Source organism: Meleagris gallopavo, chromosome 1 (assembly GCF_000146605.3).
Source record: "Meleagris gallopavo isolate NT-WF06-2002-E0010 breed Aviagen turkey brand Nicholas breeding stock chromosome 1, Turkey_5.1, whole genome shotgun sequence".
Classification (NCBI taxonomy): domain Eukaryota; kingdom Metazoa; phylum Chordata; class Aves; order Galliformes; family Phasianidae; genus Meleagris; species Meleagris gallopavo.
Genome location: NC_015011.2, coordinates 111,613,725 through 111,634,588, shown reverse-complemented (window position 1 = coordinate 111,634,588; position 20,864 = coordinate 111,613,725). Strand labels below are relative to the sequence as shown.

Here is a 20,864-nt window from a genome sequence, read left to right as displayed (position 1 = left end):
TTAAGACGCCTGTACTCAGTTTTGCTCAGTATGCTCCCTTTAAATAACTGAGAAATAAGGTTGGACAGAACAGTTTAATGCTGCCATAAAATTAGTCTACTCAGACATTTTGCTATGTTTTTAAGCTCACAGCAATGTCCTAGCAGACCTCACACACCAATCATTTTACTCCACGTTAACATTCAATTCTACTGTATGAAATATGTTGAAGAAGATGAGCTCCAAAACCATATGCTGTTTAGACATGATGGCAAAGGATCCTTGATCTAACTGTGGGACTAAGCCCGTAGTTTTAGCTCAACATAGTTTTGTATTTGAATTCCTGGGCCATGTAGCATCTCTTCATCTCGTTCTACTCCCATGAGGAGAAGACCATACTGGAACACAGATGTGGGCCAAGGACAACTACTGAGGTGTCGAGGGCTTCAAAAAGCACAGAAAAATGTGTAACTTGAAAAAAGTCTAATGACATTTATCACAATATACATAAAAGAAAAAAAAGTCAATTGGATAAAAGAAAAACCACCACCCTTCTCACAAAGATCATTCAGCTACAGGTGGAAAAAGAGGTTTTGACTGCAACCACGAATTATACCTTGACGCAGACACAAGCTATGGTTATGATTTTATTTTAAAGAACTTAGAATTAAAACTTTCAGTCTGCGGCTGAAGAATAGAGTTATTAAGCTGACAGTTATTAAAACAGTGCAATTTGTAATGTCTGGCTGGTTCCAAAAAATTGTATTAGATATTAGTGATCTAAGCTGGGACATTTCCAGATAGTGTTATGAAAAGAGTGCCAAACGTTCTTTGGATTGTCTCTTTCTTTTTTTACCTTGACTATGAATGATTCTGATCTACATCTCTCTTCTTCAATGCTCCTAAAGATTTCTTGCTGTTCATCTGAACTTCTTGATACTTATCTCACTGTCTAACAATTAGAGATAGTGAAGACAGAAATTCTTTTGGACTATAAATCTATTTAAACATTGTTCCATCTTTTTGATATATATCTCCTTATCTCTCTGTTACTTTCTGCTTTTCAGTTTTTGTGATTTCATTACATTTATAACACTTGTTTTGAACTCTCCTTCACCTTCCAGATTCCCTATGCTAGAAAATCTACTGTTGGTCTGTTTAAGGAATAATGTCTAGACACAAAATTATATTAATTTATTTCAATAATTCTGTACTAACATCCTCTCATTCTCATTTGCAGCTCCAGGGGCCTACAGAACCTGCAATATTTTAGACTTCAGCACAATCTGAATTCCCTGGACTGCCCATATATAATAGGCAGTTGTACCTTCAAATGAATCTACAGACTTCATTCCAGGATTCAGAACTATTCCTTCTTCTAAGTTCTAGTGACCTGGAGCTAGTCAATCTTACTGACACTTTTTTCAATACTTCAGCCACCTAAGTCATCATGGTTGTCCACATCCCAGCATCAATATTTCACCTTTTAATTCTACTTTACATGATACTTTTTCTAGAAAGGATATCACATTCATTTTTACCTTTTATAGCATATCTTTCTTTCTCAACTGTTTCAGTAAATCTCAATCACAATCTCAAAAACAATCTCAAAATTCTTTTTAAAATACTGCTTCTTTCTATTATGGTTCCATGTCCTCGCCTATAATTCTTTACAACTGCTATGCACACAAATATACACATATATATAATGCTAATAAAACTGTACAACTCCATATATTACAGAATCACAGGGGTTGGAAGGATCCTCAAGATATCATTGAGTCCAACCACTTCATTAAAGCAGGTACCCTACAGTAGGTCACACAGGTAGGAAGCTAGGTGGGTCTTGAATGTCTCTCCATAGAAGGAGACTCCACAAGCTCTCTGGGGAATCTGCTCCAGTGCTCCGCCACTCCTACCATAAAGAAGTTCCTCCTCATGTTAGTATGGAACTTCCTACATTCAAGTTTTAGGCCATTAATCCTTGTCCTACATTATAATTAGCAATTACCATTCAAAACTTACCTGAATGTTTGCTCCTGTTTTAATTGCCTGGCTTGATGTACTTGTTCTGGCTGACTTAAGTAACTTGTGGATTCCAGGAAAATGACCCTGGAATATGGCAAGTACACATAAATAATACATTTTACTAGCAAGATGAGGAACAAAAGCTACTTTATTCTAATTTTTAAATGCTTGATAAAGAAGCCTACTGTTTTCAGCTTATAGTACTTTCAAAATACTATTAAAAATATTTAGTAATTTGGTAAATTCTTCTTGATTTAAAAACTTAAAATAATTTGCACAATTTAATAATGAAAATTTTAAAGGTTTTGTAAGCATGTAAATCCTGAGACACATATTCCAGATTACTGAATATTATTTTAAACTGCTTCTTAATCAATACTACAGATTGATCTGTTATCATAGGAACGTTTTGCAGGACATGCCATGTTATGACAAGGAAACCAACTTTCTTTCAAAAAAAAACTGTTTAAAATAAAACATTAAAAACAAAAATAATGTGCATTTCAAGACAAGCAATACTGATATTTTAAGTTAGAAATAACATTCTAAAATATAATTTATGCTACATAATTCACAGCTTTTGAAAATCTGATATTTGCTATATATTTGACAAAAAATCAAAGAGGCTCATCTTTTAATTTGCACTTTTCTTAGATAATACTACATCATACATGTAGTTTTAAGATTTTTAAGATTTTTAGCTCTCTTTTTGGTAGAAGAGCTACTTCCTTGATATCACAAGTATATTTCCTAGTGTTATTTGCAAATAAGCAATACTACCCCTTGTGGAACAGTAGATGTCTCTAAACACTGGAAAAACTATCCAAAGAAACATTTAATTGTAGATTACTGGTTAAACTGCAGCCCAAATTCATAATTACTGCAAGTAGTTGTTGAATGATACATATAAAATTAAACTACTTAATCACTTTAATCTATTCTGAGAGCTATCCAAATCATAGAACAGATTACAGACAGTCTCGATAACCACCTCAGTGACTGAGAAAAAAGGCAAACAAAACAAATACGTTTTCTGAGCAGAAAGATGAGCCAACAGGGAAGATGACAGGCATGGCTGAACAGGGAACTTTTCCTGAGGCTCCAGGAGAAAATGAGTCTACCTCCTCTGCAAGAAGGGATGGGAAACTTGGGGAGAGAACAAAGAAGTTGTTAGGGCATGCAAGAAGAATATTAGAAAAACAAAAACCCATCTTGAGCTCAACTTTGACGCTGGACTAAAAGAGAACAAAAAACATGTTTACAAATTTATTAACAGTAATAAGTAAATTACTTACAGTAACAGTAGTAAGAGGAGGGCTATCTCCATCCTTTAATGGCTGCAGCAGGGAATGTGACCACTAAAAATAAGGAAAAGGCTGAAGTTCCTATGCTTTCTTGATGTCTATCTTTAAAAGTCAGACCAATTATCCTTAAGGTACTCTATCCTCTGATCTGGATGTCTGGGACGGAGAGCAGAATAAAACTTCCACAGTTCAGTTGGAAACAGTTAGAGACTGAACTGTCACAAGTTCATGGGGCCGGACGGGATTCACCCAAGGGTGCAGAGGGAGCTGGAAAAGGTGATTGCCGAGCCACTTTCCACCATCTATCATCATTCCTGCTGGAGTTTCCAGAGGACTGGAGGCTTGCCAGTGCAACTACCATCTACAAGAAGGTCATAATGAGGATCTGAAGAACTATAGGCCTGTCAGCCTGACTCAGTGCCAGGAAAGGTTATGGAGCAGATCACCTTGAGTGAGATCACACAGCATGTGTGGGACAACCACGGCATCAGGCACAGCCAGCACGGGTTCATGAAAGGCGGGTGGAAAATGGAGTTAAATTCAGCTGGTTACTGGTCACAAGTAGTATTCCACGCAAGTCAGTAGTGAAGCATGTCCTGTTCAGTATCTTCATTGATGACCTGAATGAGGGGACTGAGTGCACCTCAGTAAGTTGCAGATAACACCAAGGTGGGAGGAAGTGTTGATTTGCCTAGGGGTAGGAAGGCCCTTCAGAGGGATCTGGACAGGCTGGATCACTGGGTGCAGGCCGATGGGATTAAGTTCAGCAAGACCAAACCTGGTCCTGCACTTTGGCCACAATAACCCCAGGCAACACTACAGGTACGGGGCAGAGTGGCTGGAAGACTATGTGGAAGAAATGGATCTGGTAGTGATGGTCGATGCTCAGCTGAACATGAGCCAGCAGTGTGCCCAGGTGGCCAAGAAGGTCAATGACATCCTAGCTAGTATAAGTGTTGTCAGCGGAAGTAAGGAAATGACCGTCTCCCTGTTCTTAGCTCTGCTGAGGCCGCACCTTGAATATTGTGTTCAGTTTTGGGTCCCTCACTACAAGAAAGACATTGAGGCCCTGAAGCATGTCCAAAGAAAGGCAACAGAGCTGAGAGGTTCTGTAGCACAGGTCTTATGAGGAGCAGCTGAGAGAATTGAGATTGTTCACTTTGGAGAAGGGAAGGCTCAAGGCAGACCTTACTGCTATTTACAATCACCTGAAAGGAGGTAGTGGTGACATGGGGATCAGCCTCTTCTGTATAACTAGCAATAGGATTAGATGAAATGTCCTCAAGTTGCACCAGGAGAGATTCAGGTTAGATGTTGGGAAAATTTTCTTCTTCGAAAGAGTAGGCAAGCTCTGGAGTAGGCTGTCCTGGGAGGTGGTTGAATTATTGTCCCTAGAAATGTTCAAGAAACATTTAGATGTTGTACTAAGGGACATGGTTTAGTGGGGAAATATTGGTGATAGGGGGGCACTTGGACTGGATGATCTAGAGATCTTTTCCAACCTTAATGATCCTGATTCTATATGATTAACACGTAGGAGACTTATTGGAGCACCAGTGGAGCGATGAAAGCAATCCTCTTACAGGTGTCTATACCATAACAACACTGTGGATGGAAGAGAAATTTCATTTGCAGCCTATGGAGAACATTGAATAGATCAATGAAATAAGTTTGAAAGTTATGGAAAATGGTTCTTGTAAATAAATGAATTATAAGAACTGATGTTTAAAGATTAAAGACAAAATACAGATCAGAGATTTATAAACAGAGATTTATAAAGAGGCACAGCATTCTACTCTTTTATTTAAAAAAAAAACCCTTAATTCTGCAGTTGTTACATCTATGATGAATGCAAATTAAAAATTAGATTAACTGATAGAGATGCAAGCCTCAAGGCAAAAATATGTTCTTTCTTTTGCATGCTTAATAATTTAAACAGCAGGATAAAGAACATTGGGGGAAAACAACCATTAATTAACATAGCTTGATTCTCTATAGAATTCTGCTGGATCTCAGCCAAACATGAAAATACAAGCAAAGTTCATGAACTCCATTTGATTAAAGCTCTAACCTTATTGCTTATACTGAGATGGATTACAATTAAGGCTTATTCATCTTCTTTATTTATCATGATAGTTTCCACTTCACAGTACTTGTAACAATTCTGATAACGTAAAACCCTATAATTTAAGCTGAAGTTTTTACATTTTTAAACAGAATATGAAAAATATGGAACAGCTGATAAAACAGCATGAACATTAAAGACTTGTCTTTATAGCACTGTCTACCTGAATATGCCATCAGTTCTGAAGGGATTAGTAACATTTAGGACAACTTTCTTCATCTCATAACATGGAGATTTGCATTTTAATGTATCCTATAAGAGAACAAAAATTTATATAAGTGTGAAAAAATTGCAAAACCACATCCATTGGAAATACTACCAGGACAGTATTACTAAGAAGAATTTAACCACTGATAACTATATAATTCACACAACTTAAATACTTTGCTGCCAGTAGAGTTAAAGCTTACTTCTTTTTAAACATGTTTAATTTCCTCCACCTTGAAAATGACAGCACATGAGCAAGACCAAGCTTTTCATGTTCTCTTTCTTTATTCCTGACCCAACCATACTTTCTAACATCAGTGGCTATTGCTATGGTATAAAATGTGTCATGTAAGAAAGGAGAATCATATAAACTCCATCTACTTCAGAAAAGGATTTATCCAGATCTGCTAAAAGAATGTTTGATAACAAATGTTGGAAATTATTACTATCTCTGCTCTATTTCTAGGATGTATCTTAAATTTAAAGACTATCAAAACAAAAAAAGCTCACAAATTTTTGCCAACATCTAAAACAAGTTTTCATCAGACAAGGATGAAGAAGCATATTACCACCTTTTCAAAAAAATTTCCAAAAACATGCACATGCTGAAAGAGATCCAGATTTATTTTCAGAGCAATCTGTGAAAAAAAATTTAATTTATTTGAGATCTCTGTGAGATGTACATCCTTACATATCTCAAATATTCCTCTTTGCATTTCTCTGCATATACGTAAGCTAAAATTGGAAAGTTGAGCATCAATAGATCAAAGGTTAATGCTGATGGTTACTCATCTTTTGATTCTTACCTCAGGTCACTTTTGACTGATACAACATATATCTGAATAATATTTTTTGTGACAATAATAATTTCACACATAGACTTACAGCAGGTTCAATATGCTTGACTTCAGATTTCAGGGAGAATGTAAGTGTGGCACCACCTATTCCACCCAATCTCTTTGAGATCAGTAGCAACACTGCTTCAGCAGGATGTAGAAAACGACAAGTGAATTCCACATTTATAGTTGTTTGACTCCTAGGCAAAATAACAGTAATAATTCTTTGAATAATTAGGCATAAAACTGTAATTCAAGAATTATTCTGAAATATCATTTCAGGAGCATATTTTAGAGTCTTTGAAAGGGAAGATGGCACTTGCTTCTTCAGAAACACTTCGCTGTAGTTCAACCTCCTGTCTAAGAGCACTTTAAACATTCTAATAAAAGAACTAAATAGATAAAAAAAAGAACGATATAAGTCCTTACTGCTTTTTACGTCTTCAGTATGTAACTTTACTTTTCTTTCCACACACAATCAGAAAAAGTCCCCTCACATTATATAATTGCCCTAAGCCAACAACTGATCTACTTTATGCTCCCCTATTTGAATACAATTTTGTATGTTAAACAGCTGAACATCCTGCTGTGTATACTATGAGGCAGATCTAGAAGTTTTTAATAAAATCCCCAAGACTGAAATAATTGAGTAAAAGAACCTTCAAAATAGTAAGTGAAGTTGAATAGCAAAGAGATGGAAAAAATCCAAGTAATCTCATGTAAACAACGTATCAAGTTTCAGATAGGAAAAGGGTAAAAATAACATGATTTGCATTAGTCCACAATTAAGCAAGACCAACAACAAAGTTCAGTAGCTGAAGCTCACACTTTGAAGCACTCAAAATCACTCTATAATACCAAGATTAGCATTTCTAAAAGCAAAAAAACACTGAGTTATAAAAGTATTCTGCCTTTCTATCAGAGGATAGATCAGAGTACAGAGATCTTCTTCTAAACAGAAAAACAGGCAAATTTTTAAAGTTCCTAGTAGAAAACCACAAAATATATAGCCAAATTTCTGTTGACTAGTGTAACTTTCATTGAACTATTCTATATAGTTCAAAAAAATTTTAAATAATAAACAATATGAAAAAGATGGTAGAAAGTCAATAATCTCAAAAAAAAAATCCTGCAATTCTGTAAATTATGCAAGCTGATAATATTCAAATAATTCTTCAGAGGAACTAATTAAAACATATATGAGAAAAAGTTGTATTTGTAACATACAGACTTGTTTGTTGTTTTTCCGGAAGAGATGACAAATACTAAAGTCAAAACAAAACCTCTCCCCACCACACATCAGCCTTCCCTATTAAATGATTAGCTGCATATGAGCAGCCTGAGGAGGGGGAGGGGAGGAAAGAGAGAATTTAAATATAGAAGTGCAGAAAAATTGTGTAATTTATTAGTCTTCTGCCAACTGGGAATTCTAAAGCACATTCAAACTACTGGCGGTGTGTGAAATATGCCTATTATGTACTGTGAGTACACAGTCACAGGTAAATGGTGAGGCAAAGGACTTGTAACAGCAATCAGCAAGCCATGTGTTTATTAGCATCATGTTAATTTACATTTATTTCACAACTGTGGTAAGAACAGCTGCTTTTTCAAGTGAACTCAATTCATAAATCCTCTCAAGTAAGTTGAACAATTAGAGTGAGGGCATAAGTGCTATAACTTGATGGCAGTAATGACATAATTTGTCCCTAGATTACTATTGCTATCAAGGAGGTCTTCTAACTCTGTTATATGATGAACACAGAGAAAAATAAAATCCTTACTGAAAACTGCCTTGGGATCTGAGAACTGGATGGCGATGAACACAAAAGTAATATCTTAAAAATATCTTGAGGAATATCAGGTGAATTTCTAAGCCTTCAACATGCAAGATGAAGTGAAAAACAGCCACAGTATTCAGAGAAATACATGACGTTTTCTAACATTACATTTTTCTGTTAATTCTTATTTGAAGAAAACACTAAGAAAAAAATGAAACTTTTCTGGAGGTTGGTAGCCTTGCTTGTGGCAGGGGGGTTGTAACTTGATGATCCTTGCGGTCCCATTCAACCATCCCTGGATGTGTTTAAAAGCCATTTGGATGTGGTGCTCAGGGACGTGATTTAGCAGAGGGTTGTTAGAGTTAGGGTAGTATGGTTAGGTTGTGGTTGGACTCGATGATGTTTAAGGTTTTTTCCAATGTGAGCAATCCTATGATTCTATGGTCCTATAAATCCCATTCTGCGATTCCTCTGGCTCTTATAGCACTAAAAACTAATTACTTACTTAGGGGCAATTATTACAGTGTTTCCTTCAGGCAATAAGAAATTATCAGCATCTCTTCCTACAAGAGTAGCGGTGTATGCCAAAGTTTTAATGCTCGGGTTTTTCAGACGAATCTATCACAAGAATAACAACAAAATCATCATATTTTTATTCAATTTTTAAAACATAAAAAACAATTCTGGAGCTATCTTCCAAAATATGAATGAAGGATATCACAAAATAAGACAGTACTTCAAACTACTAGGCAGATCATTATTCTCCCTAAGCAGTGGAGACATCCCACAGACTGTTAGACTTGAATTTTTCTGAGTACTTTTTTTGCATTGTACATTGCATGCTAATGCCAACTGTTAATCACTGATTCTCTTGTATCTTTATCTCAGAAAAGATTCTTAAATTTGTTGATTTTTTCTGTGCTCACAAGCAAAGGATTAAAACAGCAGCAAGAAGTCAGGATCCCAATCCTGAAGAAGAAAAAAAAAAAAAAAAGACAATTCTTTCCTCTTCTACATTTAGTAGCAAAATGACATGAAACCCTTTTTTTTGTTGTGGTATCTACATAATATAATAATATACAGCATGTTATAACTTGATGCTTCTACAAAACTAAATTCAGTGGTATCAGTACCTGTTTAACAATAGTTGCTAATGGAGAGCACCTGTAAATCCTACAGTCTTCTTAGGTAAGTAGTGAGGGAGGTTTTCATATAGGTAGACACACAGAATAAGCATCATGATTGGGTTTGGATCACAGATATCTGTGGCCTAGTATTGAAAACATAAAAGAAATAACAATCAGATATTAAGTTAAAATTTGCCTGACAGTTTATAAAGATACAAAGATGCAAAACAAAAAATTTAAGATAAATTCTTAACATACAAATATTTGCAACCTATTAGTAACTGATGTAGGCTCAGAGCTCAGATGAATAACAATCTTGTCAGTGTACAAAAGTACTATTTCTTTAAGGACACTGACATGCTCTGGTAATAAACCTATGCTAAAAATTAAACCTACCTTTTTTCCTCGGACTTCAGCAAAAACATGTTTATTTTATTATTTAGTGAAGCATAATAGAAAAAGCAAGTAAAACCCGTTAACTGAAACATGTATTTTTGTCTTTTAAAAAAGATTTTTTAATCTTTCAGTTTACTATGTAAAATGCCATCCCAAGTACTCCTACGTACAGTTTTGCAACTCTGTATGAACACAATCCAACTAACAAAGGAACATAAGCATATAGTTATTTTTACTGCAAATGCCAAATTGCTATATATAGGATTACTGAATCTTAAATATTTGATTTAGAAAAATGAATTTAAATGGCAGCTGTAGAACACGTCAAAGTCTTAGTCCTCAGTGTCTTTATTGTCTCACTTCGAGAGAAATAGCAACTCTTCCACCATCACATGAACTTTTCATTAAGTCCGATCAAATAAAGAAAATGGAACTGACTTCCCACAAAAAATACAGGCAGAAAATATCTAGCCATCAATTCAAACAAATTCCTGAATCAAACTAATTAAATTAACTATTTTTAAATTTCTTACATAGAATCTTAGAATATAATAAACTTTTACAATTCTAAGTTCTCTCCTAAATTAAATATCATGTCCTAAGGAAAAATGCATACACTTGAGAACAGATTTAAACATCAAACTACTGCATTAGTATGTAAACCCTCTAAAAGGTACCCTTTTTCATTTGAGACACTTTATTTGAATTCCTTACATAACTGAGGCTCATTTAATACAGTAATATTTTGAAAAAGGCTCTATGCATTCCCACAAGCAGAGTTTTATAAAGAAGGCTTGTAACATAGGTTGAAAATCAGCAAGAATATGAAGAGTCATACTAAAATAAGAGTAAGTCTAACTGAAATCTGCCAGATGAGAGCAGATGTGATGGTATGGAGATTAACAACAAATCAAGAATAAAAACAAACTGTTAATTTTTTGCAATTTCTGAAACTTACCCTCAAGACATCAGAAAATGAGGATGTCCTGAAAAGTGGTAGATAATAAGCCTAAAACAGTCAGCTCAATAAAGAAACTCAATGGGAAGAACCATACCTATGTGAATTCCTAACAGAAACCTTGAAATCAAACTAAATATTTCATTCTCATTCTCAGAATTTTTTTTTATTTTATTTTATTTTTTTTTAATAACTACTGCTACTCTGCATTGTAAATAGCAATGAAGAGTTTAGGAAAAGAAATTAGTTGTATTAGTCACGCAGGCTGAAAAATGGAGAAAACCTTTTTCCTCTTCTGGACTATTTTTAGAAAGCAGGAGAGATATTTAGACATTCCCACTATCACCGTAACTTTCTGAGTTAGGGTTGCTTTTTTGTTGGTTTATTTCCTCCTAGTTTACTGAAAGTTTTATATTAGAGAATATAGTTCAGTACTTCTAAGAACCAGCTAACTCAACTCTCTAAAAGCTCAAGAAGAAATAAAGGACTGTGTGAAAAAGTAAATATCTCTTCCAAAGGACAGAACAAGAATGAGTCTATCTTCAAGTTTTGCAGAAAGGCTCTTGTTCTTCTGGTTAATTCCTCCCATAGGTATGCCAAAAAAAACTTTATACTTCAGCATCAGAACAAAAAAGCAGCTGTAACAACACTGAAGAATACACATGATCTTCACTTATGGATCCCCTAGGAATATCCCTAATCTGCCTCTGCCAACAGAGCAATTGCTGGTGTAAAAGACATAAGAAATTGGGCAAATATAAAGTGGTCTTTCCATTGACATAATTTCTCAGATGCTGGAAATTAGTGCATTAAGAATTTATTGATTATTTTTAGAGTCATTGGTCTAAATTCTTCTCTATTTCATTCTTTATACAGAGAAATGAGATCAGCTTTCAATAAGAGTTAATTAACTCTTTTTAATTAGAAATTGCTTATTGACTCTTCCTCCTCTTTTGACATTATTAAAATGTAATTATTAGCTGACATTATTGCCTAAAAATAGGACCACACAAAAGCAACTGAGATGTAATTCCTGAGACAGAAGCTCTAAGAAAGCAAATGGATCCATCAATCCAAGCACAAATAGCTCCACTCTCTAACTGCTTCTACTTGGTGACTGATGAACCAGCATCTGACAAAGCACTGCCAGCTACAAAAAGCTGCATTATGACATACTGATTCTGAGAGGAAAAAGGGTATAAAAAACAAAAATTTGAAATTCCAGTGGAGACACCTACTTCCAACATGACATAAAAAAACTCATTAGTTTAAAGCAAACATCCAAAGAAAAAGTTTTACATGAAGTAAGAACCTAAGTGCAACCTAGTGGTTCACAACATAGGCCAAAAAAGTACCGCTTAGATCATCTTTTCCAGTGGTGGCTACAAGCTGATGCTTAAATGCAGACACTTAGAAGGTAAGTACACATATACTTCAGTATTTTGTCATCCTGGGTACAAGACTAGCTGAACCACACAAGACTTCTGTCTACTTGGAAACCCTCAATGGATTTCTCTTTCAAGCACATGTATAGTCTCCCTTAAAATCAGTGTAAAAACAGTAAAGGTAGCTTAAGAGAACACTGTTCTACTTAAGTTATGTTCAGTATACCTGAGAAAGAAGCAGGAAAAAAGTGGGTAAGCTAAGTTTTCTTAATGGATACATTGCAAATAAGTGCACTAATGCCAAGCATTTGAAATAACATTCACATCCATCAGCCTACTGCATTCTTGTGCAATGCAAACAGTTCTTTGGTTTTTCAAAGATTCTAGAGAACACTAAGGAGAATAACTAGAGCTCACAAGTTTTGCTTCATTTCCTATAAAGACATCAAAACAGCATTTCCATCACAATTTCTCTGACAAGAATGAACTTACACTTGACATAGAAGTGGGAAAATATGATGCTCTTTCATAGTCACAGATGGGTGTAAACCATTCTGAATTTCAGATCAGAAAATTTCAGAATAAACTGGTTTCTAAGTTTAAAAATGTAAGGAGCCTTTCTAACACAGCTTTCCTAGTGCAGGAAAAGCTTATTTACCTCCTTATTTTTTCCAGTTTGTCAGAAGTTACCCTTCCTCTGCTACAGAAGTGAAAATAAAATAAGGAATTATCAGGAGTGAACTTAGCAGTTTTTCCTCTTGCTGCTCCAGGTGATGACATATCATGCTTTAAGAAGATGATTGGTGTCTTGAATGTAAGAATCCCCATCTCGGTAAGAACACACAAATCTAGAAAGATCAGTGAAACTGTAATTCTTATAAACTTGGGAGATAAATTGAAGGCAGAGGTAGATGCCAAGGCACAATGAGAGGCAGCTGTTCTCTCCACAACAGGGAGCCAAAGGAATATAATAGCTCCAGAGAAGAGGACAGCCTGTTCCATCCCACCACTCCAGCAGAAGCAGGCCAGCCACAAGCAGTTCCAGTCCTAGCACTGCACACCTCCCTGGGGATGGGACCAGGCCAAGGCCTGGATGGGCCGTACTACTGTGGGTGGGCCCATGGCAGGGCAGGGCAAAGCTGTGAGAGCTGGAGCCAGACTGTGCTGCAACTGCCCTGAGGTAACATGAGGGCCTGGGCAGCTGGGATTGCCCCTGGGGAAAGCTGAAGGGCAGACAGGGCTGGGGTGCCCTCCGACTTTGAGAGTAGTTAAGTTTAAATAATATTCAGCCTGTATCTCTGACGTGTCAGCACTTTGCTTGATAGTCAAAAACTTTGTCAATACTGTTAGAACACTTCAATTTGCTAAATCTAAGAAACAAGAGTATCAAAAATAATCCCAAATTAGGGCACTTTCAGTGAGAAGATGTATGTATTTAGCTGCTTTTATTGCTGGAGAATAAGAAATTTCTAAAGTACTCTTAGAAAAGCATGTATGAACTCTGGAAAATCCATGTACAAAGTATCTCTTATATTCTCTACCGCTTTTCCCTTCCAGAATATTTTGATTGCAGAGCATGTCTTTGCTACAATTAAAATGCACACCTTGAATGTCTACTATTGACTGATTATATAGCTTTGTTTAAGTTCTTAATCTGTACAAAGAACTTCCCCATCTATAAGAACATGAATACCTGAAAAATGTGGTGAACTTATTATATTATTACATTGTATCTGAAAATACACTAAGTGCATTAAGGTGCATGTCCTGGAGATCTTCCATCTTTTCCTTACGAGGTATCAGCTTCTGCCTGTTTTTATTATTAAAAGGTGAACCAAAGTATGCCTTTATTTTGAAGATTGCACACAAATTATCTTTTTACAGTTCCTGCCAGTCATAAGTCTGTGAAACAGTCAATTTTCTTGGTTTAGCAAAGAAATTTATATGGCATAATAAGGCCATTTATAACAGTATATATATATCAGGAGGTAGGAACAGAAAAATAGCTAGTACAACTGGAAAATAGTAGGGTTAGTTTTGCCCTGCTAATCAAATGGAAGGAAAAAAAAAAGGTTGTAATTGAGCTTCCTTCATAACTTTGTTCACGCAGCAACTCTACCCCTGACTTCTAATGCTGCTTATTCCTTTGCAAAGTTTCCTTGTGTGCAGACAAGTGCTATGTTCATTCCATTATGTCTTCTGGAATTCTAACAAGCTCAATATGTTTCACACTCACCCCAGTCTCTGACATTCAGTTTACTCATGATGGAAGCTGCTCCATTCATCAAATCAAGAGAAAGATGAGAGCTTTTTAGTTTTTACTAATTTTGGTAAGGATAGTATTTTTAATCGATAAGGGAGCAAAAGAGAAAATGTAACAGTGAATCAGATATTTTAAATAGCCAGTACTCCAGTAACTAATACATACAGCCAGAATATAGAAGATAACAACATGAGTCCTTGTAAGAGTGTAGTCTTTTAATACAGCTTTGCAACGGTTAATTACAGGCCATAAGTTTTGTACTGAATTTACAAGGCCTCAGTACAACCTTCCTCTAAGTTTTCTTGACTAGCTTAGAAGATCAGTCTTTTTTCACTTGGTTTAGCTGTGACGTCAACGTCTTTAATAGATGAGATGTCTCTGGCTAATTGGTTTTACTTTTACATTTGCATGGTACTGGCAGCAGCCATGCCTATAAAGAGCTTGCAGTCAGCCACTTAAAGAAATACAGATTTGGAGCTGGACAAAACTAGTTTTATGGACAACAAAAATGATATCTAACATCATATGTAGGCCAATGTGAGAAAAGATATTTGTGAGGTGCTACCAAACATATAAAAGTGATTCTAATAAAGGACTCCAGAGCCTGATGGATTAGTGTTACTCACACCAGCAGCCCAAAGTTACTGACTTACTCGTGTATAAAACCTGTGAAAGAATTCTTATGAGTCAATATGATTTAGAAAGAGAAACTTAAGTGCCACCAAACATTTATAGAATTTATCACTTTTTTAGTGTTCAACTGCATTATGTTAGTTCTTCAATATATTTTTCTGTGTTGCCTTAGAATGTTAACCATATATATATATATACACATACATACTCATTCTGTCATTTTGTGATTTACAATGCCCGAACTGACTTAATCTTTTTTTATCCAGCTAGTTTTGTATACATATATATATTATATATTTATATATATATTTATATATATATATACACACACACACACAGTTTTACAAATCAAGAAACTATGAAAATTACTTGTAATTAAATATATTTATATGAAGAAATATTTTGGTTTCCATCATACAGTAGAACATGAAACAAAACTGATTCAGTAAAATCTCATCTCAATTTGATATACATTGTTATCATAAATGTAAAAAATAATAAAAAAGTATATAAGTACTGATCATACAAAAACATTTACCTTTATGTTTATAGTCAGGCTGACTGCATGCATAGCATTCACAAGTATCAAACAGTTGTGCAGAAAATGTGCAGGAGTCCTTGGATAAGTATACATCCTTACAAAGTGAGAAGCAATCTAGGGAAGACAGAATTCAAACTTTTCATATTCTACAGAGTATTTTCAGTCTTTCAGAAATCCATAAGATTTAAATTTTAAACTAAAATTATCAATGGAGAATATACCTAGAGAAAAAGAAATACTGAAATAATGACTCTATACTCACTAAATGGTATTTTCTTCTTTAAAAACCATAGAAGTCAACAGTTCCAAAGGAACTTACATTAATTAATATTGGGCTCTAGATAAAACTTGCAAGATATTAAGAAGAGTTCTTACCAAGAACGGACAGTAAGCTGCCATCTGTGCTGCCAATACCAGACCATCTAGAAGATCCCGGTCAAAATTTACTATCCATCTCATCAGTGGTATTTTACCTAGTTTAAAAACAGAGTAGGTTGAATTAGATCTCTTTTGATCTCTCTTCTGAGATGACTAATTTTATTCTGGGTAAATAAGATGACTTTCTGAAACAACTGAATAGAGAAAATAACAGTAAAAGGACTCATGCCATGTTCAGATGTAGAAGTTTCCAGGCATTATGGCATCTCCAGAGCCATTAAATGTTACTCTCACACTCTGCTACTGATTTTAGAGTACTTATTACAACTGGAGGGAAAGTAGATAACATTAACTTCACTTAGCTGTAAATGTAGGTACCTAAGCATGTAAATTTCTATTTTTATAGATATAAGGTTCATACACAGCTACTGAAACTAACAAAAATATACAGGAATCATTTTCAATTGCAACATTTAAGTCAGAAGGTCATATTCAAGGTTATATTAAGTTGTTTGTCACTTAAAGAACTCAGTGTCAATCAAAGCTAATAGCTTGACTTTCAGCATAGGTCATTACTTCTATGTTTGGGTTTGCAGGGCTTACGCTTCAACAAGGTTATAATTTTTTTTTTTAATTATTTCTAATATATTTGTTTAAAATAAAATTGATTAAAGTAAAGAAAGTAAATGAGTTATTTATAAGTACTTTTATTTGAAGCATTTTATATCTTACATTTACCACAGCATTTAAACAGTGCACTTTTGTAGAACAATAACAAACCATAAGAAGAATAGTCATTTGAAATTCTCATTTCAAAACTCTCAATTTCAAAAAACTCTTCAAAAAAATGATTGAAACTTGAGATGATCTCTGAAAAAGGCTACTGACTTACTAATAATTAAATGTTTTAAATCACACAATTACTGGTACTTTGCACTCCAGATAATATGTAGTTTGTAAAGCACGAACATAGAGGAGAAAATCTTTTTTTTTTTTTTAAATAATCTGGTAACAAATATTCAAGAACTGAGTCACAACTTCTTTAATCAGTTATCTGCAGCTTCTTCTAACTTCCACCACAAATAGTTATTCTTTAATTTCCTTTGCTTTCCTTACTGTTTAAAATCTGAGCTTACAAATTTAGGGAACACTATGGATTTCAGTCACCAACAAGTGTTACAAATAGTCTGGGATTGTGCTTCTCAGACAAGATAATTCAGATAGCTTTTATTTCACTATACATTCAGACAATGTACCAATTACAATTTACCAACCTTGAAGCTTCCTAGATTGAAAAATAGCTACCAATATGGTATGGAATCCAGGATGAACCGACATGTTATGTATTACACACAGATCTTAATGTTATAATACATAGAAATGTTGTCTTTTTTCAAAAATGCTATCATTAAAAGAAGTTGGTAAGACTGAGATACTATGATAGTAGTATAAAGATGTTAAGAACAGTCCACTATCTTCATTAGAAAAAGAATTTGGAGACTATAGTAAGTGACACAGAAATAATTTAAAACAACAGAAGCATAAAATGTTTTATCATGTTACACATTTCAGAATTTTATTTCAAGTCTGTCCTTATTCAGAGCTACGTTCTATCAGACATTGCCTATGAAAGCAGAGGTACAAATTGTGCATGTTTTAAAAAACTCAACAGAAAAAAAATCCTGTAAGCTAAATGAAAATCTCAGAAAGAATGAAAGTATAGAATCTCTATGTATTTAGAATACAGTGGTCCATTTGCTTAATCTTTTGCTCTCACAGACTACGAGATCCTATCCTGTAGATATTAGCTTCACTTAGTGTTATTAAGGATTTTAAACTTTTGGCAGCATTTTGGGAGTACGTTTTATTCTTTACGAACAGCAACCACCAAAACCACACTGACTAAGAAAGCAAATAGGCTGCTGTACCTTGAAAGTTACTGAATTTTGTAACTTAGCAAACTTTATTCACTCCTAAATATCTCTAAATGTTGGCAATATTGATGTAACCAAGTTTGTTATTATTCAAAAGCCAGGCCACAAATCCATTAGCATTCCAACAAGAAAAAAAATCCAGATCTTAAAAGAAGCCAGAGTGGTAACCATTCTACATAGCACTGAATACACTCTGAATCTCCAGAATGGGTTTCTTCTACTAACACTTTGAGTGTATATCTCCTCAGTTCTCTGTACCTAGGTTTGTTTTATATCAAGTGCAGATTCAAAACTGCCTCTAGTGGCAAGGAAGAAGATAGAGATGATGCTGGTAGTGTCAGGTAACAATGTCACTATCAGCACATTTAATCCCAAGAAGTTTGGTTAAATTTGCAAATAAGTAGCTATTGTTACCTACAGGTGGCCATGGAATTCTTTATTTATACCAGATAGATTAGTTGCAAGTTTATAAAATTATTCTACAGGTGCTGTATATATTATGCTCAAAACTCAAGAATGAAACTAGTGTCAAAGAGAAGTGTCAAAGAGAAAAAACAAAATAACCATAGTAGAAATCATTAGATTAGATGATTAGATTATTACTATGATCAGATAGAATCCTATATTAATGCAAAGTAAAGATATCAAATAACAACCTCAAAAAAAAAAAAAATAATTCCAGGAAAAAAAAAAAATAAGCTAGAGGATCAGAGCTTCATGATCCTTGAGGTCCCTTCCAACCCAAGCCATTCTACAATTCTAACTAGCACACAACAGAATTTTATCAGACTTTAACTCTGTATTTCATGAAAGACTGAGGTTCTTAGAGAATTTTCAAAGATAGTTCAAGAATATCCAGAAGTAAAATTTTGATGTCCATATGCTTTGCAGTAGGGGGTGCTGCTTCATAATGTTCCCGCTGAGACTCTGACTTCAGAAAGTAACACTGCCATTTATGGAAAAAAGAGGAAATTGGCCTATCAAGAAAAACACTATACATCTAAAACAAACTTTTGACCCACTGCTTGTTATAGCAGTCAGCTGGAAAAGTTGTTTATTTTATTTCATGCTCATGTTAACTAATGTGGGAATAAAGACATTTGGTCTAACTTCCAAAGCACTACAGCTGTGATGTTATTCCTGCAAAATACTTCCACACAGGGTGCTAGTTATTATTTTTAACTGCTAAAATAAACACTACAGCAGTGAAAAAAAACAATGTATCAAAACATTCAGTAGGAAAGTAATTAGATCATTATTAGCAATTTACACATATAAAAAGCTATGTCAACCCATGACAAACTCCTGGCACAATATTCTAAGCAAATGTTGTATTTCTTAGTTCTTTTATTCATTTAGAGAATTCAGATGCCTCAGTACTTGGAAAAACTTAAACGTCTAACACTTCATATCAACTATTTGCAGATACTTTGCATACACACATAGCTTTGCTGAGAAAGTATAGAACAGGCTGCACAGGCTTACCAATATGTGTATGTAAACTCATCTCAGTTAAATTAACTCTGTGACATTGAATACTTCAGTTTGTGCTTTCTGCAGTGTTATGTTTTCCTATTTGTGATCCAAAGTGACATCAAATGATTTCAAAGAAAGAAAATATCAGAAGGTTACTGAGTTTGAAAGCCAATAGCTGCACAGCTCTATCTGCAATACTCTTCCTCGTCACAGTATTCAGGCCCCTTCCAGCATCTCTTTCCATTTACTTTCAGCAAGATTTCTTTCACAAATGTAAGATGTTGGATGAAAACAGATGTAACTTTGGTCAACTTCTTACCCTCTCTTCATCCCCCACCAAAAAAATTACCATATCAGAAGATAGATGGAAATATTATTATGAATTAATAATTAAAGTATGTTATATCATGTATTAATTATAATTTCACTGTTCTTAAGCAGTTTCTTTCTTTCCAGATGGTCCTAAGGGGTTATTTTGTTTACTTTCATTGCTAGAACTTCATCTCTAATTGTTTAAATAACTTTTTTAAAAATTAAGATGATTACTCTCTTTCGTTCTCCTGAAAACATCAGATTTCTTCTAGAATATTCCACAAAAGAAAAAGTTATTTAAAATGATGACCTAAAGCCTCTATCTTTCTGAAGGAAGTTTAACCAAATTCAATTTAAACTTAAATGGAGTTTCCTTTATTGTAGTTACTTCATTAATAAGAAGAGAAAGAAAATTGAATATAATTTCTATTCTAAATATCCATGAAATTTACTTCAGGAAAAAAAAAGATTCCTTAAAAGTGGTTTAGAATGAAAACTTCATTTTATAGTAAGTTTTCAGATCTAAAAGAAAATAATCAATTATAAATGTATAAAGGAAAAAAGAAAGATTTCACTGTGTCACATTTAATTTTTTCCTACAGTTTAACTGAAACTCCATTTTCTTAAACTGAAAACTCAGAACTTAAGTGTCTTAACATCTAAATTGGGTCATTATTAATTTAAACTAACTTCTTAAACTCAATTTTTCTGATTTCTAATGTAGGAAAAAATAATTTCATCTCAACTTCTTGGCAAATTTCTTGCAGTTCTTTCAAAAATAAGCAATGTAATAATATCAATTGTCACTATCACCTATATAGATTTTTCTGTCTTTACTTATCATTTCTTTCACATTGGTACAATTCTCTGTGCGACAGCAAAGTGCACGTGGGAACAAAGCTGGCTGGGAAAACATTTATTTACTTTTTAACCTGGATCATTTACTTTTTAACCTGGATCACCTCAATCCAGTTCACTATGCCTCACAAAAATGGCTTGGCCATATGGAAGCACATTCTTTGAAAAACATTTCTTAAACTACAGCATTACAATGTAAGAAAATCAGAGCATTAAAAAAAAAAAGAAATATTTTCCTAATTTTGTCTAATTATATATTTTTAAGTGTTTTTATTGCTTAACCCTTCAAATATTACTGATCTTAGCTCAAATACTAGTGAATAAATTAGAAAAGATAATGTAAATT

At 34.2% G+C, this 20,864-nt stretch overlaps 1 protein-coding gene across 1 annotated transcript in view; it reads right to left on the bottom strand.

Moving 5' to 3' along the window:
- Positions 1-20,864, bottom strand: part of CFAP47 (cilia and flagella associated protein 47) — a 252,655-nt gene that overhangs the window by 155,191 nt on the left and 76,600 nt on the right. Inside the window, 7 exon segments of the mRNA XM_031556783.1 lie at positions 2,005-2,091; positions 5,600-5,688; positions 6,529-6,679; positions 8,763-8,875; positions 9,414-9,527; positions 15,558-15,674; positions 15,936-16,033. Coding sequence (XP_031412643.1) covers positions 2,005-2,091; positions 5,600-5,688; positions 6,529-6,679; positions 8,763-8,875; positions 9,414-9,527; positions 15,558-15,674; positions 15,936-16,033 — 769 coding nt within the window.